Raw genomic sequence first — 24,908 nt, forward strand, 5'->3', positions numbered from 1 at the left:
CCTTTTAGTTAAGTGAATTAAACATGTACCTATATGTAAACCACTATCACTATAAAATTCTATGTAAAAAAACAAAAGGTTAAGACAAGGCAAAAAATAAAAATCAGGATGAAAAATTGTACATATATTTTTACTTAATCCTTTGAAATTTTTTTAATTTATCATATTACTGTTTAACAACTAATATATTTTTAAAAATTAACAAATTATCAATCTTGTTTGGCACTATATGTAATATGAGCAACTGATATTGTGCTTAAAAAAAATATCCATATTTTCATTCAAAAATAATACTTACTTCCCATAGCGCAATATTAAATTTCAAGATTAATGAAAGTATCTTTGCTGACATGAGGCAAAATATATTTTTACTAACCAGTTCAGGCATCCTAAAGTATACAAATCAAACAATCTAGGTATAAACTCAAAATCATTTTACAAGGGAGAAAATATAAACAGTAATTTCAATAAATTACATGTTAAATTTTGAATTTTCTGATTTTTGGAATCTTGTTAAACATAAAATATTTTTTTCCCCTTGGTACTCACAAAATGTCTCAAGATTATGAATACCTACTTAACATACATTTCAAAACAGGGTTCGAGGATATATATCAATGGATATATATCAATAAACATATCCGATTTATATCCTATATATATATCTAACTGGGTTCGATGATATATCCGATATATATCAAATGTTTTTTTATAATATATTGCAATTAAAAAATGGTTTAAAAAAATAATATTATTTAGTAATTTTTAGCATTTATTACTGTATTTCTACTTGCCAAATGTACATGGCGTGGGAGTAGAGTTAAAACATACTCCCTAATGGTAAGTTATAATCCACAAATGGCAACACTTCTGCCAGCATTAACGGCGTCAGTCCATCAGTCGTGTCAGAAAAATTTTGTTACGAAAGAGTAAGTTATTTTTTGTGTTTATTGATTATTCTATTATTTTTTACAAAGAAATTGACAAAGTGCAGAAACGATTTTACATCATTATTGAGTATTTAAGAAGCATTAAATAACTTTTGTATTTATAGAATATAACTGTTTATTAAATGATGAATTTTTAAGTTATGCCTTTAAACAGAAAATGTTATCAAAGAGCCAGGCTTTGTGTTGAAAAAGCTAGCCCTTTTATATTAAGATTCGAGACTGATAGATTTTATGTAAAAATTTCTGACTGATAAATGAAAGTTGAATTTGCTGGTTATATATAGGTACTTATTTGTTTCATATTAGAGATTAGGTGTCGCTATGCTAAAAATTGTATACGAATTTGGTCTTAAAAAGTAGAGTAGATTTGTGAAACTCAAATCAAAGGTCATGTTTCATCAAACATTATTTTTCTCCAGGTAATCCATACTAATATTATAAAGCTGAAGAGTTTGTTTGTTTGAATGCGCTAATCTCAGGAACTACTGGACCGATTTCAAAAATTCTTTCACCTTTGGATATGTACGTGATCCCCAAGTGCTATAGGCTATATATATACCACGGGCGAAGCCGGGGCGGACCGCTAGTTTAATATAAAATATTATAACTATACAACTTTTGTCATTATTTGTGGAATGTTCTTTAGTTAATATATTTTTTTTAAATTTCCATGGTTAGTTAAAACCATGGAAATTTTAAAAAAATATATGTTTGTTTGTCCTTTTTAGGAATAACACCAACCATGCCGAAGCCTCTTCATCCAGTCTGGGCTGACTTTCAGCTAATAGAAAAGCCCAATAACACGGGCAAGTGGGCGAAATGTAAACATTGCGCCAAAGAATTGCAGGGCATTTCGGAGCGTATGGTGAAACATTGAGATATCTGTATACGAGCAGGCAGCTCTAACTCCACCACACACCCTATTCTAGAAAGTACATCCAGAACACGTCCTGCTGATACAAGTTGTATTGTTGAAGTTGAATAATAAAAAAAAAAAACTTCAATTGAGGATAACATATGTACTTCTACAGCTTTATCAAAAGGACTTGACACTAAAATTACAGCATTTTTTATGCAACAAATACACCATTTAGTCATGCAGAACACTCACTATTTAAAGTAATGATCACAGCTCTAAGACCAGAATACAAGCCACCATCTGCATTCCAGTTAGCTGGACCACTACTAGTGTTGTAAACAAAACAGTTTTTTTTCAAAGAATGTTTTTTTCTTAAAAAAAAAAAATCTGTTTTATTTCACAAAAAAAACCAAAAAGGTTTTTTTTTCAGACACAATAAAGATTAACTGTAAAGTATGAGCTACAGTTAAAGTAAGAAATAACCGTAAAAACAAATGTTTGTTGAACATACCATAGTTTATTATAATTTAATTATATATATATATTTATTTAAACTGCCAACTACCCATCTTACAGGTTTAACAGCACTTAACCTCACTTCTTGGCTACAGTCATGAGCTGATAATTTGCAATTCACAGGCTCATTAGTAACAAAAATAAAGTTACAGTAATTTATGAGTCACCCATATATTTATTTTCATATTTAACAGAAAGAAATATAATATGCATACTTACTGTGCTTAACATAACCTTACTTGGTTACACAAAAGACTCATCAGTTTGATGTCTAAAACGTAATGCAGTAACTTGCCAACACAGGAAAAAAATATTCCGTTATGCTTGCATTGATTAAATATTTGTCCAATTTGGTTTTTTGGCAGTATATTTTAATATCAACATTGTATGAGTCACACAGCTAAGTAATATATTAAAATTGTTTTATGCTCTGCAAACAACTGTTGCTTTTAACGACTTGCGATTGCAGATGGCGGCCCACTGGCTTATGAGATAACGTCCGAGGCCAATATTGTTTACGTGTGAAACTTGGCAGTGCTGTTTTGTTATATTTTACGAAAACAGTTTTCAGAGGTAAATTTGACAAAATGCCATTTAGGCCTGGTTCTGGCAGGAAAAAAAGCAGCTGTGAGTGAATTATTTACCAGTATTCCATCAAAATGTGGTAAATTAGATCGTGTTAAATGCACATTTTGTTCTTACGAACTTTCAAAATCTGGTTCCCGTATGACCAAACATATTAATATTTGCAAAAAATGTCCCAACTCTGTGAGAGACAAGTACATTAATTACATTGTATTCAGAAGTTACAGACCATCAAGAATCCTACTGCCTTTCACAACAAAGTCTTGCATCTTCGTTACAAAGTCCAGTATGTTTGTACAATGTAAACACATCAACCGAAAGACAAACACAACTAAAAACTTTCATTGACAGAATTAGTGTACCAGATCAGGAAAAAGCAAATGAATTACTGGCAAGGGCTATTTATGCAAGTAATTCGTCACTTAGAATAATAGAAAATCCATTTTGGATAGAATTCTTATCATTTTTAAGACCAGCCTATAAAGTTCTGACAAGGCATGAGGTATCTGTACCATTACTGAACGCAGAATATGAAAAAATAGTTTCACAAGTGAGTCAAAAAATTGCTGCTGCAGAGACAGTTTCATTAATGTGTGATGGGTGGACCAACATCCGAAATGAACCTGTAGTAAACTTTGTGGTTACTACACCTTCTCCCATTTTGTACAAGATTTTGCCAACTGGAAAAGACTCGCACTCAGCACAGTACATTGCGCAAGAAATAGGTTATGTAATTCAAGAAATTGGAGCGCAAAAAGTGTTTGGAATCGCGACAGATAATGCTGCGAATATGACAGCAGCATGGGACATTTTAAAAAATGAAAATGTTTCCACTAATCTTTACACATATGAATGTGTTGCACACACACTAAATTTACTGTTCACTGACCTGAAAAATCTCAAAACACTACAGACATTTTTAGCTGAAGCTGTTTTTGCTGTAAAAGCAATAAAACACTCTCATAGACTTACAGAAATCTTCAAAGAAAAGCAAGGTCAGCAGCGTCATAATCATAAACCTGTAACTTTAAAACTTCCCATGCAAACAAGATGGGGATCCACAGTGCATTGTTTGGACAGTTTAGAACAGAATAAACAAGCAATAAAATTACTTGCTGTAGAGGAGGAGGCTCAAGAAATTTTGAAGAAACATCCAATTCTAAAGAAGGTTGCTCTGGATGAAACATTCTGGGATAAAGTGAAAGGGTTTCTCCAATTACTAAAACTCACTGCAACTGCCAAAACCAGTGTTGAGTGTGACAAACCTAAAATTTCACAAGTTGTGTTTTTAGGAAATTGGAGCTGCATTTTGAAGAAACTCTTCCACAGAGCCCACTATCCAAAGCAGAAGATGAAGTCAAAAAAATACTTGCAAAAAGAAAAGATTTTGGTGTTTGTGAAATTCATAGGGCAACCAATCTCCTGGATCCACTAGCAGCAGGTGTTGATTTAACACCAGATGAGCAGGTGAATTTCTATTTAATTTATACATAACATTTTAAAAAAATCATGTTAACATTTACATTGTTATTTTTGAGCTAACTTAGCTATTGCTTAACAATTTGATAAGTTTACTTTTTGAAAACCAGAAACTTGTTTTACCCACACGAAAAAATTTTTTCTTTGCAAGGTATGACTTGAGCACTTAATAGTAAAAAAATATGACCTAATTTTATAATTCTCATCAATTAATTTGCTACGAAAGAATAATATACCTCCATAAAGTACCGTAATTGCAACATTAACCACTACTAAATAAAACACTCGTGTCTATTGTAGAGAAAGATCAAGAATGTTTACATGGCAAAACCATTTCCATGTCCTTAGATGGCTGGTCGAATATACACATCGAACCGATTGTTTGTTGTAGCATTACAACAGGTGAAGGAAATTCCGTTCTCGTCCATACTGTCGATACGTCTGGCAATTCACATTCTGCCGAATATTTGACAACTGTTGCTAAGCAATCAATCAAAAAGACTGAAAAAGATTTCCGAGTTAAGGTACTCAGTTTTGTTACGGACAATACTGGAAATGTAACTAAGATGCGACGTGAGTTGGAAACAGGGGCGGATTCAAAGGGGGGGAAATGGGGGAAATTTCCCCCCCCCCCAAAAGCCAGTGGCAAAAAAAAAATGGAAGGCTGTTTTTTTTTATCACCGTACATTCATTTGTTGAAGGATCTGAAAATATTTTTTGTATCAAATATTACTATTTTATGATTTTGTCGAGGAATTTATTACAACTAAATTGGGAACATTGCTTGGTAACAACTGTATAATGATAGCATGTATCTTGAATGGGAAATTTGTGCCTTTTTTTTGGAAGGATTTCTCAATTCGGATGTGGCAACTCTGTTTGATAACTGTAGTGTCTGAGAATGTATCGCGCGCTTTAATAGAAAACTAGCAGAAAGACAGTGATATAAAATGTAATAGTGAGTGTTCAGTAAATCATGTTTTTGTGAGGTGTATGGTGGCAAGGATTACTCGAGCATGGTGAGTGTCTCTTAGAATAGCCTACTGTAGCTACACGAATGCCTTTCAGTGAAGTCAACACAAGTTTTTGCGAGATAACAGGCACAAGCATCTCATCACTAAGTATAGTTTGTTACACCATGACCAGTGTCTCACTTCATGACTTCATCAGCGAACAACTCTGGCTCTCTGGCCCCACAGTCCCAAACAGTAAACTTTCTAAAATTTATGAAAAATTATTTATTCAAATACTCTAACTTTCGAAAATTATAAAAAATCAAAAACAATAAGCAGAAGCAAACCTAACTGTTATGAAAAGATTTGAATTAATTAAAACAAAAAAAATAACATCTGAAGTTAATAATATTTTTACCAGTATGTTTAATACACCAACCACAGTTACAAACTGTTTAAAAAGTCTCATCTGGTGAATATTAAATTGTAACCTAGCTAAGAAATCCGCATGCAAATAATTTCTTAGTCAAATGCAAAAAAAAACTATTAAAAGTGCATTTATAAAGTAATAATTAATAAAAAAAGGGCAGTCAGCAGAATTAAACTAAACTGTGATACAAAGTCAAAGGTGACCATGTATTTTATAAATATTAAAAAGCATTAGAAATATAATAGTTTATATAAGACCTTAAAACAACTACATCCAAAGCATTACAAATATCAAAACACTCCATCGTTTCATATTCTAACATCAAAGACACATTTAAATTGCTCGCAGTAAGCGACATTTTATAACTGTTTTCTTACTCTTCACAAATTACCACAGTCTAATACTGTCACAAAATTATGTATATGATATGTGCGGATTTATACAGTTAACCCAAACATGTTTAATGCTGTGTCTCGCGCAAGTTCATTAAATTAGGGGCCTACCGCCTACATAAATTTGCGGGTATGTTGTATACTCGAGTGTTCCACCAAACTAAAGATATTATTGTCAGCTGCTGAAGTAATATCCACTAGGTGTTGGTAAAATAATATATCGCAAAAACTTAACACCTGTTTAAAATTACACATTACACTCGTGTCCAAGCTAATTTGTCGTGAAGGGGCTAGCTCAAAATAGGCATGGCAAAAGTGCAACAAATTGCCAAACACTTTCTTGTGTTGGTTTCACTGTTTAACAGAAACTCAAAATGTTGATTTGCAACATTCTTTTGTACTAGTTTATGATTTTTTTTTTCCATTAACAGGCTGTTCAACAAGGAGGAAAACAAATCTTGCTATCTTCTTTCTTTGGGCCACCTCAGAAGAAGTCACGTGTGGAAGTGAATTCTGAGGATGCCTCAGAATCAGTTGAGCAGCCCACTGATTTGAATTGTGGTAAAACACACAATGATATTGTTTTGGAAAATGATTTTACATCGATTATCAATAATGATGAGAAAGTTACGTCATCTTCAAGCTCTTCTGACCAATATCATATCCAAAAGCCTTATCCAGATGAGGTTAACAATGGCATATTACATTCAGCATTACTTAGCTCTTCGTCTTCTGTTGGAAGTGTTTCCAGTGACATTGGCCACTTTATTGGAGGAAATATTGATGACTACACTAAGTCCGTTCTGCTAAAAAATCCGTGGCAACCACCAGAATCTTATGTGTTTCCACATTCCACCTAAGTTGTCTCTGGAAAGCCTGTGCGGAATTTTGTGAGGCGGAGTCATCTGCAAACCTACAAAGAATGGCTGGTTCTATCAGATGTTAAAAAAGGTCTGTTTTGTAAATATTGTCCATGGTTTACAACTAGGAATGAAGGTGGGTACTGCAGAAATGTTCCCCTCAAATCTCTAGTTACAGAACCTCTTACAAATTTTAAAAATTTGATTGGAGCTAAAGGTTACTTGGAACAACATGCAAGCCATCAATACCATATGACTGCAGTTGCCATGGGGAAGAACTTCCTTAAGACATATCATAATCCTTGCTCCGAGGTAGTAAGTCTTGTCAAATAACAACATTTGGAAGAGGCTGAGGAAAATCGGAAAAAAACTACTACCGATTGTGAAAACAGTTATACTACTTGGAAGGCAAAATATTCCTTTCCGTGGTCATCGGGATGATGGTCCACTTACTACCGATGCTCCATCTCATAATGAAGGAAATTTTTGGGCAATGCTTTTCGAGTGGATGCTGGAGATAAACTACTTGAAAATCACATTAAAACTGCTCATTTTAATGCTACATATATCAGCAAAACTGTGCAAAACGAGCTTATTGACTGCTGTGGACTAGACATTTTAGATAAAATTCTCAAGAGAGTAAGATTATCTGGGTTTTATGCTATTATATTTGACGAAACCAGTGACATGTCAAATAAATCCCAAGTGAGTCTTGTCCTTCACTATGTACATCTTGGTCAGAACACGGTTGTAAGGGAAGATTTTGTTTCATTTATAGATGCATTTGGTGATATGTCTGAAACCACAGCTCTCCAAACAAACAACAAATTTTCAATACTTGAGAATGGTATCGAAGATAATTCAACAAACAAACCAGTCAGAACGGCCACTGAAGAACTGTCTCTTACAGGAAAGTCACTAGGTCAAATTATTATCAGGAAAATAAAATCATTGCAGCTTCTTCCCCTCCAGTGTGTAGCAATTGGTACTGATGGCTGCTCTGTCATGTTATCAGAAGATAGAGGTGCAGTAAAGGAAGTGCAGAGTTTGACAACCAATGCTGTGGAAATGACATGTTACAATCACAAACTTAACAATTCTCTATCTCAGTCTTCAAAGATACATGTGGTCCAAAATGCAGTGGGTATCATGAAAGAAACTATTTCTTTCTTTTCTTTTCCAAAATGCAGTAAAACTCTTCTTCAATTTCTTGGGGAAAAAACTAGCTCATTTATCAGATACAAGTTGGGTCGAACGACATGACAGTGTACTTCAGTTTGTTTTTGATGTGCCAGAAATAATAGAATCTCTCGAGAAGATTTCTAGCTGGAAAGACAAAACTGTAGCTGGAAAAGTAGCATCACTTATAGCTGCTCTATGTGAAAGTAAATTTTTGGTTGTTGTCTTCTGCCTCAGTAATGTTCTGGCCCTTACACTTCCTTTGAGCAAACTTCTTCAAAAAGAAACACTTGACCTTGTACATGCTTCTAAGAGCATTACAAATGTTATTTCGGTCTTAGAGACTCGTCGTGCGGATTGTGACAGTTACTTCAAAGAAATTTATGCAGAGACAGAGAAAATGGCAGAGAAACTTAATGTTGAGCTTCGGAAACCCAGGACTGTTGGGCGACAGGTTCATCGCAGTAACTACCCGGTACCAGTAGAGTCGCAATCTGTAAAGGATTATTACCGAATTTCAGTATTCATACCACTTCTAGATGGCATATTACAAGATATCAAGACAAGATTTTCTTCTAAAGTCCTTGATATATTTAGACTCCCAGTTCTACTTCCACAGTTGATAGTGAACACAACCTTAGCTGAAATAAACGATTCAATTCGGTTCCTGGTAAACAAGTTTTCTCAATTACTAGAGGGCACCAAAGAAATTCAGCTAATAAAGTTAAAATGTGAAATTTTTCACTGGCAGCAGACATGGAAAACTGAAAAAGCTAGGTGTGCCGAACTTCCCAAAACAGCTATTGATGCACTAGCTGCTTGTGACAAGGACATATACAACATTATTTATACACTGCTTCATGTTCTTTGCACATTTCCAGTCAGCAATGCCAGCGCAGTGAGAACTTTCTCAACGTTACGTCGCACCAAAACGTGGCTCCGAACTACAATGATTGAGAGACGACTTGAGGGTCTCGCTCTTCTCCATAATCATTATGACATACCAGTGGACCCTTTTCACGTGATTGAGCGTTTCTCAAAATCTGGCAAACGCCGTATCTTTCTCTAATTATATATTTTTACTTAATGATGATTCTTAAATTGCAATATGATGCAAAATAATTTATTTCATATGCTTTTATTCAGCATATATTACATGTTCTATGTCATGTCATATTTATACAACGAATATTATTACATTAATATAAAATAATACTCAATAAACAGTGTATATTACATTAATTAAAGTGTTTTTATTCAAAACCAGCTCAATCTATTTTTAAAGATTTACGGAAATTACCAAACATATTTTACAGTCAAAAAACATGGTTTAATTTTTTTTATATAATTTTTTTATTGGAAACGAGGAAGGTCTCTAAGAATTTAAAATTGCAGTACTTTCAAATTAGCTAGATTTTGTAAGTAGCCAGTTTTGAAGTAATCCAGTTAGATAACCAATTTTTTTCATGAATAATTTGCAATTCCTCCCACTTCATTTCCCCATGACTTTGTAAATGCCCCAAGTATTACATTCTACTTGAGATAAATTGTTCCAGTAATAAAAAATTTTGCTTACTAATTTTGATATTTAATTTTTTAAAATTAATTTTTGATTTTTTTCTTCTGGTTGGTATTATTATATGCCTATGTTATATTCTATAACAATTATTTTATGCCCAGGATTCCATAAGAACCATGTTGTCAATACCGTTCCCCCCCCAAAACTGATCACTGGATCCGCCCCTGGTTGGAAATGCAAGAAGACATTGACATTATCCAATATGGATGTAGTGCACATTTCTTAAATCTACTTGCTTAAGATGTAGAAGTGAAAGGAGTCACTAAACACGTCATAAAAGTCATGAAATATTTAAGAAATAAGCATTTGCCAGCAGCGTGGTATAAAGAAGGAAAAGGCAAAAAATTGGTCATGCCTATTGTCGTACGCTAGAACTCGATTCGGGATACAGTACGATCATTCGTCAAAAATGGCGGAATTCTAGTGCAGATTTGCCAAAATAATTGAGATGCAATTGATAGTTACATTTACCAAATTTTCAACGATATTCAAATTGCAAAAAATTTATTGGATTTGCTGGCAAGACTGGATCCAATCACAAAAGCTTTAGATTGCTCCCAACTAGATGGCACAACGATTTCAGAAGCTGTCAAAATTTGGAACAATTTAGAGAAAGATTTATTAAGTCAACCAGCTCAAGTTAAATCTGCTTTCAACAAAAGGTGCGATATGGCGTTAGGTGCCCCATATATTCTTGATCAACGATTTGCAGGCAAAAACTTGACCCCTGAACAACGGAACACATTATTTGCTGAATTGGAAATAAGCTTTATGTCAATGGTTACATCGATAATGACCCAATCAAATTTTCCGCAATATCTTTTTGGGCCTCAGTTTCAAACAACCCAACCGCTGGATTGGTGGAAACTTCTAAACTTGAACACCACAGATGTTCAATGGGAGCAATGGGAACACAAAAAAAGGTTCCTAAATATATGTGAACAGCTCTTGACTGCTTTTGCTTCAACAGCAGGTCTTGAAAAAATCCTTTCAAGTTTTGGTCTGGTGCAGTCGAAGCTGAGAAACCGTTTGTGAATTGACAAAGCTAATAAATTGGTGTACTTGCTTAAATGCCTCAACAATTCTTCAGCAAAGAAAAGGAACTTAGATTGGATATTGGATCCTACTCATGATAATGATATTACTCAACCTGCTGATGTAGCGGATGATATGATTCAAAATGTTGAAGTCCTATCCAGTCCAGATTCAGAATCGCAAGATGACCTACCTTTATCTTCCTTGCAGTCAAACTAAGCACAATTATGAATACGGCATTTTTTGATTATTTTATTAATTATTTGATAATTAACAGTTTATTACGAATGACTGATGACTGATTTGATAACTAAAAGACGTATTTGATTATATTCTAGAGTTATTATTTGTAATGTTTATTGTTTTGTTATTTAAGTGTAGGTATGACCATTGAATGATTAGAATTTATAAAAAAAGGTTTTATGTTTTCGAGTTATTTTTTGATATATATAATTTTATGTTTTTTTAGTTGATTTTGCCTGATCTAAAAGAAGATTTTATGTTTTTTTAGTTGATTTTGCCTTATCTAAAAGAAGATTTTATGTTTTGGTTTCATTTGTCTGACTTTAAGTACCTAAAACATATGCAAATAGTAGCCTATTCATAAATAATACAATAAAATAATAATATGGCTTTCATACAAAATTGATATATATCAAACTTGATAGATATATAATAAAAATAAGATATTTTGATATTTATAATAAATATAGGATATTTTCGAACCCTGTTTCAAAACTAACTGGTTGAGTTCACTTGTATGCACATGTGTTTATTCAGCCTGAAGGCCAATCTGACCGTTGGCCACAAAAAAAATTTGTGTTGAATCACCCGGAAACCACCCTGACATTCCAAGAACAAAGTCTGCAGAAGACAAGCAGAGTTCAACCTGCTTGCAACAAACAACACCCCATTACAAATTCTCATATTTCAAAAATAGTAAATGATAATAGTAAAAAAGAGCAAATGACCCCTCTCCACTCACATTAAAATTAATTATAAAAACAATAAAAGTTAATTTACATTAAGGCTTTAATATTTTCAATGATCTGAAGATCAAATTTTTGAAAATTTTTCATATCATTTAATGCCACAGAACCAAAATTATTTTTTTTCCTCATTTTTACAACTTTTAAGTAAACACCTCGGGTATTTTGTTATTTTGAACTAAAAAAAGTTTTAATATTTTACACATACCTACAAAAATATTGTCGTTTACAGGATTAAGTTAACAGAAATCAAGCCCTCTTTTAACTTGAAGCTTTCAAAAAGTATTTTAAATAGGGAAACAACAACTAACCTGTTTGTATAATTTGATAAACATGTTGATTTTATTAATAAAAAAATGTGATTAATTCAGATAAAAGCATATAGTAATAATCACTCACATTAAAAAATGCCAAAATAACCAGGCATTATCCCGTGGAAGCTAAAAAAAAGCAGGACAATTTTATTTTGAAAACTGTCTTTGAACATTTAAAGTAGTACATACTTATGTATACATCACTGACAAAGAAAAAATATTTTTATCAAGATCCTGATGTTGAACATAACTACAAATTTTACAAATAAATTGGACACCATAGTTTTGTTAATACTATTTAACTAACTGATGAGTCTGAGTTTTAGGTTAATGATTTTTTGATATGTTGGAATGGCTGAAGGCATTTTGACTTGAATAGTTCCAACTTTGCATCTTCACTACTTGCCTGTATGTGTCACATCTGACATGGTGAGACATCTGATTGTGATTGGCATAAAATAGACTTCTCTCTGCCACACCAGACAACTGATGCTCATACTGAAACTTGAGAATATGCATAGAAACAAATACAGATACAAGATTTTATTCTACATCCAAAAACATATTACAACTAGTCAGTACTATCACACTACTAAAATTGTATCAGCACACTAAAGTCAACTATATATTTTGATATAATAATACACTGCAATTCCAGCACTCAACAAACACAACTTTTGTCTCCAGAGTAATATACATATACAAACAAATTTACTCATGCATGCTGAAAATTTTGTTTCCTTATCAGATTATGACATAACTGTTAATATACATAAATCCACAGCTTAAAAGAATCATGATATAATTCTTACTGTAATTATAATTTACTGTAACAAATTAATAATATTTTAGTACTATGAACTGTACAATTAAATCATAAAAAAAAAATTCAGTTACAAATGGCTAGAACAAACCTTTTTACAATAAATTAATTAAAAATCCGTGTTAGTATGTAAATTATTTGAGAACATGCTGTTTAACAACAGTAGCCAAAATTTATCAATTCATGAAATGACTTTTTATGAATAAACATTCTTAGAATCTGTACAATTTTTTCATTTACCTCTCATTTTACAGTGGACTATAGTTGCCAGGAAACACGAGAATGTGACAGAAATATACATCTTACAATGTGCAAACATCAATATATTGCGATAGCTAGCATAGCTACAAATTAATTATCTCCATCCTCTGTGACCTGACTTAGGATCTTTAAGATACTTTTATTCATGTAATACTTTAAAACCTTTCCAAACACTATTGATAATTTATACAGCAGCAGACAATAATGTATAATTTGTCCGAAAAGAAAATAGTACAAAGTATTAAGGTAAAAAGTTAAATATAATTTAAGGTTAATAATCTGATGCTGCTGAGGATAAGAAGAAACAATATTTTTTAATCATAAGCATACTGTACACCAAACTGAACAATATCCTTAACCCTTAAAACATTTTGAAATATGCACACTGCATACTTGAACAAAAATTTCATACTATAAAAAAAAATTTAATTATTGGTGTTTGTGAAACACAAAATAACTATATGTGAACTAGAAATAAAAACAAAAATTGTACAGTAAAAGGTTCTTAGAGCACCAAATTATCAAGAATTGTTACACTGGACAATTTCACTACACCCAGAAATCAAGACAGGTTTAGGCTAATTAAATAAAATAAATTTCTTAAAACATTCATGTCACTTGCAGGCAACAATACATGTTACATTATTATAAAAAAAATATTTGAATATCTTTTACATAAATTATGAAATTATTGTTTGAAACAATAAAAACACACACAATGATTTCAAATATTCTGGCATGGGCAGATAATTGTAAATTTAAGAAAGACAAAGAAGTTAGTGATGTAATTTAAAATGAACTCTTGTATCACTTTCTCAATAAACTTCTTATGCCTCAAAGCAATTCTACTTAACTGACATGAGTGTTTTAAATATATCACTGTTAAAAAATTATTATGTGTGAAACAAAATACTTTAAACAGAAAAAAAATTACGGTGAGATACGAAAAATACCATCACACTAAACCACTCACGCACATGAATAAACCCTCCAAAGTCAACAAAAAATGTTCCAACCTACTTTCAATTTACTTTAATTGCTAAGGGAGACACCTTCACACTTCATTTACGCACATTTTGACGCACTCTCTGAAAAATTAACACGTTATCTAGTCCACACGTTCATTTACACATTGAAACCAAAACCGCTCATGTTTATATAGCTTAATAAACATACCTTCCCTGAATTCGGAAACAAAAAAATTTGTATGGGACGTGAAAAGTTTAAAGCCAATTACCATCATGATAAACTTTTCACATGTAAAAGTCTCACAACGGAACTGGAAACACGCTCGGAACTGTGGAACCTAACGCAGTAGAAAACCCAGAGAGGACCGTCCATGCGCCCGCGCTCAACTGCCACAGTCCACAGAAACGAACTGCATCACACCGACGCATCACTTCACGCATCACAAAGTCCTGTCCCAGTGGGGGAATGAGAGCACTGTGAAACACACGTCCATGAAAAAGGGACTTTGTCATGAAAATTAAGTCTATTTTTTGTAAAACAAAAACCTTGCACTTTGGCCCCCACTACTTGCGTATCAACTTTTGACATCATGACGATAGAGCATGAATTTTATTACTTTCAGCAAAACAAAATTAAACTGTCCTAGAGCCACTTTAAAGTTGTTCACCCAACTGATCTCTGAAACGTAACCACAACATTATATTATTTTTAAAACTTCATTAAGAACAGGACGTTAGAAAATGTATACCTTGAGTCTCAGCAAATCTGAAATCACAGGCTAGGAGTTCAGGAATTAAGGATCTAAACCTAACTATAGACTGCATAAGTTATTTTTTTTAAAGCTAAGTTACAAAATCTGATTTCATGTTAGTTATGGAAAGGAAATATATATTTTAGTATTTTAAATATAAAACGATAGGTACCTCGGCGTGGTCTGCCAATGAAATCACAAAATACCAAATTAGATACTAATATGGAGAAGCTGACAAAAGAACATTATTATGACAAAGCAGCACTAAAATAATATCAGATTTAAGTTAATATGAAAATTAAAATTGAAAATATTCAATATATATAGTGGTTTAAGCTTTGGCTCGAACAAGTACAGAACTCAAACATCCCTGATTATGAATTACAATTATGAGAAAAACATTCAAAATACACCAGGAGAATTAAATAAAATAACAAAAAAGTATTCTGTCCTGTTTGAGGTGCCATACATCTTATCAATGGCACTGAAAAACAAAGTGAAATAGCACAATACATTATGTGAATTATCAGCAAAGACAGTACCTATGTTACGGTGTGAGAAGCCACGTCGCCTACATACTTCAATGTGTTAGTGTCAATAGTAATGTAAGTTTAATACATTATGTTAAAAATTTGGTTTGTTTTTTTCAAACACCGCCTGACTGATGAGCAGTTTCACCATTAGAGCTAAGGTGTAATCTCGAGTTATGAACTAGTTTGATCATCGGTGGACCACATTTTCTGTTGCACCAATGTTGTGTTAGCTCTGAGTTAAGATCATTGGGAACTTCGATGTTATCAGACTCTCAGGTTGTTCATAGCAATGATCTCAGATCAACACTGCACGAGCGACATGGCCAGCAAACTAACGGACACTATGCAGGTTAATTTATTCAGACGTAAATATTAGAGTATTATTTACAAATTTTCAATCATATATAATACATGTATCAAAATTTTTACTTATTCTAGGGTTACAACCTCTTCTCACATGAAATATCCATATTTTGAAGGTTTGAAATTTTGTCAACTACTTTTCATATCAAATAGAAGCTAAACCCTATTAATATTTCTGACTGCTTCATTTTTAATTAAATTTTAAATATCAGTATGTGTTTTCAGTCGCAATTAAAATTCAAAAGATGAGGCAGTGACTATATGTGCTGCTATCTAGTGGCAATCACATGGACCATTAGCTCGCCATTGTAGCGATTTCACATCATTCCAGCCCACCAATAGAAAGGCACCTAACATTTCTCCGACACTGCTGTTGCTCGTCACAGATTGGAAATGAATGAACTATAGTTCACGTGAACGAAGATAGTGTAGTCCAAATATGTGTTGGCGCAACATTTAGAGAAATGATCCTTAGATCATTATTGTGCTAATGTCATTGTATTGAGGACTGAAGAGCAGAATGGTGCAACTGACCATTAGTAAGGCTTTCAATGTAAGTGTGTCTAAGGTTACAAAGTCGTTCCAAGACCTGAAAATCTCATGCTAAACTATCTACAATCTTGTGTATCCTAAATGTCTGTGCTTGTGCTGCAGCCAGGGGGAAAACCCTTAACTACCTAATTAACAAGAATTTTAAAAACTAAGTAACTTTTTCTCATATATCTAGTAAAGTTACTCAGCACAATGTACACAATTGGGAATCAGGTTAGCATCTGAGAGCGTGTTGTTGACAAGAGAGACTGTAAGTGTGGTGTTACAGAAGATAACAGGATAATCCTTCTTTGCTAAGCAAACTGCACTTATATTTGGGCATATTAGAGTAACTTGAATTCAGCTCTTGCAATAACGTGATTTTAACAACAAGGTTAAGTGTACAAGCACACTGTTCACGTGATTCTGAAGAGATATTTTCCCACAGCTAAGGATAGGACACGTCAGACTAACGAGGCAGCCACTATCTCCACACACAACACAGCTGAACTCAAGCATTGCTTATATTCTGAGGGTTACTGAAGCAGCTAGCAGGAAAATCATAAAAAGTGCAGATTCTTGTATGCACGTTCCCAGTTTTGTTAAATTTAAAACATTTCCACACACACACAATTGTAATTCATAATCTTTGAACATTAGAGATTATACCTAAGTAATTTATTAAAATAAAGTCCATCAGCTTATGTTTAATACATAATTCCGTTGGCTGGGTTTTATTTTTGTTTCTCTTGCAAAATCTCATCTTAAGTTTAAAATGTTTCCATGACAGCTAATTTCTAACTCACTGTTATAAAGTCTAATTTTTGAAAAATATTTTGAAATGCACTAATGTAGAAACATGCTGTCTATAAGTTATAGAATAATCAGCTATTTTACTCTCACACCATGTAATTTCATTTTCACGTCGCGCTGTGCATGTGTTCATAAATATAATTTGCGCAACTTTTTGTGCCTATCATATCACACTTGGTGAATATTTGTTGAAAATATTGGTAACAATAGCAAAGAAGGTATCATGTTCAAATTTCAGAAATAAATATTTTAATAAAAGTAAAATATATAAATAGTTTAATAAAAGTAGTGACGAGAAAATTATATAATCAACATGGCGTGAGAGACTGATCCTTAAATTTTTTGTAAATTTGAGAATACAATTTTTAATACCTGTTTTCAAATATGTGCAAAGAGAATCCACCTCCCCCATTTTATAAAACATAACAAGGAAATGACTATGAATGCACATACTGCAAATGGCATAAATGGAAACCACCTTTAGTCCGCTAGTTTTGGAACCTAAGACATTATTTACAACATATTGAAAAATTTAGTCTGACTGAAGGTATAATTCATAAACTATGTACTAAATAAATTGCTAGTTGAAAGTTATAGGTTTTTTCATGCATGAAATAACTGGAAATTTTGTAATGTCTCATAAGAATGTTATCTGCGTTTAATGCATATAGTCATATTTAAAAAAAAACTGTATATTAAATAACATTTACAGCAAAAATGCCTTAAATCATAATTCTACCTTGCTTTCTCTCTTATCCCAATTCCAAAAGAACTAAAAGCAGTGGTAAGACCACACTTCAACATTCCCTATGAATACAACCACCATTAGGAAGACCAGATAGAATAGTGTTCACGATTGAAAAGAATAAAAGATGCATTTTGACTCCGCAGTTCACAAACTGTAAATGCTCTCTGCAGTTGACAGTAATTCCGAACAATGCACTAATACTCGACTTCCCAGTTAACGAACAGTACATTTCAGCAGGAAATGCAAAGTTCAGACGACACTGGTGAAGAACTCCTGCTATCGGCCAGAACCAACACACTTCACAAGCGAAGACGAGCTAATGAACGTGCATAACCTGAACTTGAGGCCCAAAATCCATTCATTTTGGATTTTTCAAAAAAATATGAAAATGTTATACGAAAACTGTAACATAATTGTTTTAGGGGACCATCCACTAAACAAACACCCAGTTTGAAAGATTAGAACAAACAAAGAACCAAGTCATGTTCATTCAGATATATTACTAAATGATGGATGCACACTTATGGGGTCTATGCAATTTGAACAGTAAAAAATATCTACTGGACACACCAATAAACAGAGGAGACACATCAACTGGTCTGGGAACCAATGACTCTGAAAAGTTGAAAATGGTTTACCTTTGCAAAGGAAAAAATTAACATCCTGCTCTAATAAATTAAAAAATTCTTAATATATTGAAAGAAAAAAAATTGTGGTTACCACATAAGTTATTCACGTAGAGTGGATACTACAAAATTCTAGAAGACCTGCAATGAAATTTTGTGAATATTGCTCCCATAACCATGACTTTTACACACCTTTCTTTGTTCAGAAAAAAAATAGCATGATCTTTTGTTCATCTACTACAAAAATTACTCAAGAATGCCAATATACTGTACCAATACTGTACACAGACACATGACCAATGGAACGGAACAAAAGTGATACGAGCATAATGTAATCTGCTATGAGCCATGTTTTTAAGTACCTGTGATAAGTAGAGGGAGAAAGACCACAGAAAATACTAGGAAGAAACAGATAAACAAAGTTAAATATTATAACCTGACCTTTCAGGATACAAATTACTTAAAAAAATTTCAAAATAGTACAAAAGAGACTGCATTTTAACTGTATTAACTAATTATCAAACTAAAATGTTTGGCAGAAAATGTCAAAATTTCATTGCTGTAAATCTTAAGATCAAACAATACATCTTAGAAGCATTAAACTGGGTGCAATTTAGTAAGTATACAACCACAGGTAACTGATTAAAACTCTAAATAACAGCACATGACATTATCTACGGATAGCTAATGTGGCAGGAAATTCATGAAATGTGAGTGGGACTAATGTAATGCAGAAATAAACAACGAAAATTGAAATCACAATTGAAGCAGATAAAGGAAACAGTAGGTTAATGCTGGTGAAAGGCTCAATGCACAAAGGTAACTTAAATCGTAGAAAGTAGATTTTAGTCCTCAAAAAACAGTCATAAGTAATTTGCAAGCATATATGACAACCCATAAATGAAATAAATTTATTACAAGTAAGTAAATTACCACTACCTACCTATTAATTTTCATGTAATTAAAGAAGTATTTGTTAAAATTCTAACAATTGTTACTATTAATTGTCATATAACTAAAAATTAATTGCTACATTTTGATAATCATTATATTTTTCTTGTGTTAGTAGTTTTGCAATGTGACATGCTGTTGTAATGTGTGCACTTCCACATACATGGCAAAAGTTATTAAGTGAGCTATATGAGTGAATGTGTTTTGTTTCAAGAGCAAAGTGTTTCCATTTAGGTTAATCTCATTCAACACGTCCTCACGTAAAATTGGTGGTAAAATAAGATGAAGATTCATCTCAGAAAATAATGAAAAAAAAAAAAAAAAAAGATAAAATGGCACTATGAATCAAAATATTTTCATGCTCAACTGGACTAATACAATATAGAGCTGCCCAATAACTCCGCGGAAATGAATACAACAATGATATTAATATTAATAAATGACATTTTGCTAAAGTTTAGTCTGGAATCTTACTGTAACACTCTCAAGCCAGGTAATTTCCGAACTCTTGAATGCAATAATCAAATTCAACTTTGTAATACCTTCAAGAGCACCAGTTTAAATATTATTTTCGGTACCGGAAAGAGCATGTTTAACTTGAAAACAATTTTCATTGGAAAAAATTTGCAGGTATTTAGCAAAACAAATCCAAAGCATTTTAAGTTTTTCTCTATATACTGTGAGTAAATTAACAAAGTTTTTTACACTACTTAATTTTTTACTGATGAAGTACTTAAAGTTTTTGAATGAAAAGATATATGAAGTGGTTGAAATAGGAAAACAAAAATACATTATTGAGTAGGTATACATATATTTTGAAACAAACTGGCATTTTCCGAAATCAAGTTGACTAAATATTATTAATTTTTTCAAATGACTTGTGTTTTTGAAAGGTTATTAAAATGTTCGTAATATTAAAAAAATGATCAAAATTAAATAAGCAAATTTTGCTAATTTGGGCATAATAACTGAAATTATACAAGCATCTTGCTAATAATAAATTTCAACTTAGCAGATTTTAAAATTTGGAATTTAGTGATACTTAAATTTCAAAATTCAAAAATGATCATCAGGCAGAGATTCACTATGTTACACAGAATCGGCCAAAAACATTACCCCAGTAACATCATTAGGCCCACCCCGGGTTTTGACATCACAACTACAGGTAATGGCACATAGTATAAAAATAATTACAATTACTTTCCCTTAACTAAACTGATATAAAAGAAGAAAACCAAATTAATTTTCAGGAGCAGTAAAGAAGACCATTATGTAATCCAACACAAAATTAAGCTTACCAGTACACATTTCTATAACTCCTGAAACAACTTCTAAAAACAAAACAAAAAAAATTATATCAACTAAATCTGAACTCATAAACTGCATTGTTTAACTTTAGCGGAAAGAAAAAAAATTCAAGATATTTTGATACAAAGTTAAAATTAGTGAGTAGTATTGAAATAAAGTTACAACTTCATCTATTCAGTTCGAGAGACTACAGTATATATAACAAAACCAGCATGCTGGTGGTGCTCTGTGATTCTAAACCATGAAAAATTTTTTTTAACATTTTATGTCACCCTTCACACGTAGCCTAGACTCAAGACCATTCCAATCCAAAAAGTTGTATACAAGCAACGTGAATGTAATTTTTAAATATTCACACTTAATTGGTGAATAATAGTCCACTGAAAGGTACAAAGAGAAGTTCAGCCATCAAAATGCATAATTTTTGAATGCTTTATAGGTACCAGGGGAAAAAATAAACTGACAAAAAAAATCAACACTAATTGGTCTTAAGAGGTGAAAGTAGAGAAATGCCACACATGGTGGTATTTACAGTTCAAATAAGAAAGTTACTTTTGACCAATCATTAAAGCTACTGCAATTTCTTAAAGTAAATAACCAAATTTAGTAAATTTAACCATAGCTACAAAATAAAATGCACACCCATGTGGAATTCATCTACGATCTCTATACCGGTGATGATCACGGTCCCGATCTCTATCACGATCGCGATCACGGTCGCGATCCCTCTCCCTTCTCTCGCTCGTTCGCCACAAGAACTCGTCAACAGAACGGTCATATGACCGCTTGTCAGAATGACTGCCACTGCGAGGAGTAATAGGATACTCTGGCAAGGGCAACCCATCATAATATCGAGGCGGGGGTGGCATGGACTCGTAAGGTGATGGGGCTGAAGACACATAGAGACCGGGAGGAGGGGCATAGGGCATAGGTGGCAACTGGTGCTGCAGGGACCTCATGTAGTCTGCAACATAAGCTTCTGCTGCTGCAGTACCACCTACATAAGGCCGCACTCCTTCGCGGGAACTACCAAACCACATGGAAAATCTGTCACGAGATCTAGATGACCTCTTATAAATGCCTCCACTACTGCTGATACGACTTCTACTGCTTAGATAAAACTTTCGTCGACCCCTACCATACGAAACACCCCGTCCTCGCCAACCAAAATTTGACCTCCCAGTGTAACGACTGTTTGGGTGTCGATTGTAGGGCTCGTGCCTGTATCTCGAACTCCGAGCCTTCAGAAGCTTTGAAGCTTCTTTGGACTTCCGAAGAATAGGTGTCATCTCGATTCCTTCATCTATGGGAAACAAGCGACAAAGTTCTTCTGCTACTTTCGGTTCGATCTCCTGACCATCTCTACCAATTTTAACTGGTTTGCCATCATTCCAGGGATTGTAGAGATGCATGGTTGCAGTGAAAGGCAATTCTTTCCTGCAAACCCAATCCACGCGAAAAACACCTCCAAGAGCTTTAGCTGACAAGCCTGGAGGCAACACCCATGAAATGGGCGAAACATCACGTCGACTCTCTCCATGGAGACGAGCAAATCCAGCAAACTTACCACTTTCTTTCACAGAGAATATCAGTAGAACGTTTCTAGACTCCCTAAAAGCTTGATTTAGCTTGGATTCATTTTGAGGTAAAGTTGACCAAACGCCTTTGGCTTTTGAAAGGGTTACGTTTTCTGCGTTGTTACTCTTGATCACAAAGAAGCGTGCATCTCGGAACAGATAATTCAACTTTGTCATGTAGTCGTATGACTTGGACTTGTCTCTTGATTTAGCACGTTTCACATCAGGTGAAACACTTTTCCTGCTTCTCGAACGACCTCTCCGATGTCTGGACCGCTTGCTTTTGTGGTCGGTGGATTCTGAAGTGACTGAGCTGATGCTTGGCTGACTTGAACCACTTTCTGAGGAAGATGAGCTAACTTCACTTCGAGTATCATATTCCGGCATTTCATCCAGTTTTAGTTCATCTCCCATATCTTCACCAAAACTCAGGTTCAAATTCTCTCCCTCTGTGTTAACTTCCATATCAGCGTCCTCCATCTTATCGCTGAACCTAAAATTATAGTTCATTTGAATATGTTATGGCAGGCATGCGATAAAAATTTTAATTAAAAATCAAACAAACCTACAGTTTAAATGTATTAATTAAAAGAAAACAACTTTCACAGGAGATATACCACCGGACGTTTGAATAGTTCTTTAAAAGTACACAAAAAAATTCCATAGCATAAATCCGTAATTGCGAGTTGCGCAAAAACTCAACAAAAATCCTATACAAAATAATAAGCAAAATAAATAACAATATATGTAAAAATACCTAACTTGCCTTCGAGCAACTTAAAAAAATAATTTTAAAACCACTATATCACACTTCTTTTACAAACAAAACTTCCGTAAATTTGCCACATATTATACCATAAACACCAAACAACGCTTTAATAGCAATAGTACCAACACTTTCATGTAGCATTGAAAACACAGAACTAATATTAAATAGAAGAAGCTTGCATAATTTTTTATTTTTTATCCATTCGAGCGTAATAAACATAAAATCATTTCGGCATAACATCAAATAGACGTTGAAGCCAGTAGACAGCATGCCATTATTATTAAATATTTTTGGGGCGATTCACTGTACTATATTAACCTCTTATCAAACATCCTATTGTCCTGAGCTTAGTGTCTGTGTCAAAGTACCACTGACCTTTCTACACTACAGACCATAAACTATCAAGTTAAATAAACTGAATGCTGAAATACACTATACGAATATGAGATAAAATAAAACACTATATATAAAATTATAATCAAATGTTAAACAACTAATATTCTTAAGATAATTTTTTTGTTCCAATATTTAGAATTTCTTAAAAAAAAAAAAAAGAACAAGAGTGGCATTAATATTTATGACTTGAACATTTACTTCAGCCAAAAATTCTTATATGTTTTCTTATTTAAATGTTTGTGTGCTATAGACGTTGATTTAAATTGTCTCAAGTGATCGCAAACAAGACGATCTTGATGAAGACCATTTTATGATTGTAATAAGAATTTCTGAGAGGGCATTCACCTGTCTCATAGTAGGTAATTGCTTGAGAATACCATCATAGAAGCATTATTCATAGTAGCTAAGACCTTGCTTAAGAACACAAATAAGAGTGTCTTTGCTAAGGAAAATGCATATGTGTCTCAAGCAATTTCTTATGCTGATCGCATTGAAAAAACGGCTGATTCTCGTGAACCTCGTATTTTTAAATTATATAAATCCTGTATGAAGTGCTGAAGCAATTTGATATGTATTTTAAATGATTTTTTTTTGTGAATGGTGGTTACATTTTCAAGTGTTAAACAGACCTGTTTGTTTACATATTGATTGCTGAACGAATACAATGGATGTGGAAGACAATGCATTTAATGATAGTTGATGATATATATCACCATCAGAAAAATTAAATCTAAATTTGTGACAACCAGAATTCATTAAAAATAATAAGAAAAAAATATGGCATTGCTATTTTAATGACACGTTTTTTCCAGCAATGATATCCCCAACTTTGGTAGTGTAATGGTTACAACATGAGGTAAAAAATTGAGGTGGTTCAAATCTCGTCACTGCCAAACTTCAGATATTTTTTTTCATTAAAGATAATTGAATAATGCAAATATATTTAAAGAAAAAATGAGTTAATTTTTATGTACCCATTACACGCACTGTGTGTGCATTACGCGATTCATTGGTTACTCAGGTTGCCATTACCCGACCTCTGTGAAAGGCCCGGGGGGGTACATGACGGGCGCTATGGGCGTCGCGATGCTGTTGTTGTCCAGAGGGGCGCCAGGCTAGCGGGCTGCTAGGCCGTTGATGTCGGGTCGTGGGTACTCTGCCCCCGGGTGCCCCGCCAGGTACACGGCTTGAAATCTAACCTGAATGGTTTTCCCTTGGCTGTGAAGGCCGCTCGGCCGTGTGGAGGACGGAAGACTACGGAAATGATTGTACACAAGTTTGTGAGAATTACGTTTAATTTAAGAGTTTCACCGGGGGTCCGCGGGGGTTAACAGTACGCTCTACATGTTCGCTCCGCAGTTCAGTCCCG

At 33.4% G+C, this 24,908-nt stretch overlaps 1 protein-coding gene across 1 annotated transcript; it reads right to left on the bottom strand.

Annotated features, from left to right (window-relative positions):
• Positions 1 to 230: 230 nt before the first annotated feature.
• LOC134541786 (YTH domain-containing protein 1) lies at positions 231 to 23,293 on the bottom strand. Its single transcript, XM_063385458.1, has 2 exons — positions 23,141 to 23,293; positions 231 to 22,867 (listed from the first exon to the last, which is right to left on the bottom strand). Exon 2 carries the CDS (start codon positions 22,852 to 22,854, stop codon positions 21,451 to 21,453), a length of 1,404 nt encoding a protein of 467 aa, XP_063241528.1. The 5' UTR covers positions 22,855 to 22,867; positions 23,141 to 23,293; the 3' UTR covers positions 231 to 21,450.
• Between the last annotated feature and the right edge of the window lie 1,615 nt (positions 23,294 to 24,908).

Source organism: Bacillus rossius, chromosome 1 (genome assembly GCF_032445375.1).
Source record: "Bacillus rossius redtenbacheri isolate Brsri chromosome 1, Brsri_v3, whole genome shotgun sequence".
Lineage (NCBI taxonomy): Eukaryota > Metazoa > Arthropoda > Insecta > Phasmatodea > Bacillidae > Bacillus > Bacillus rossius.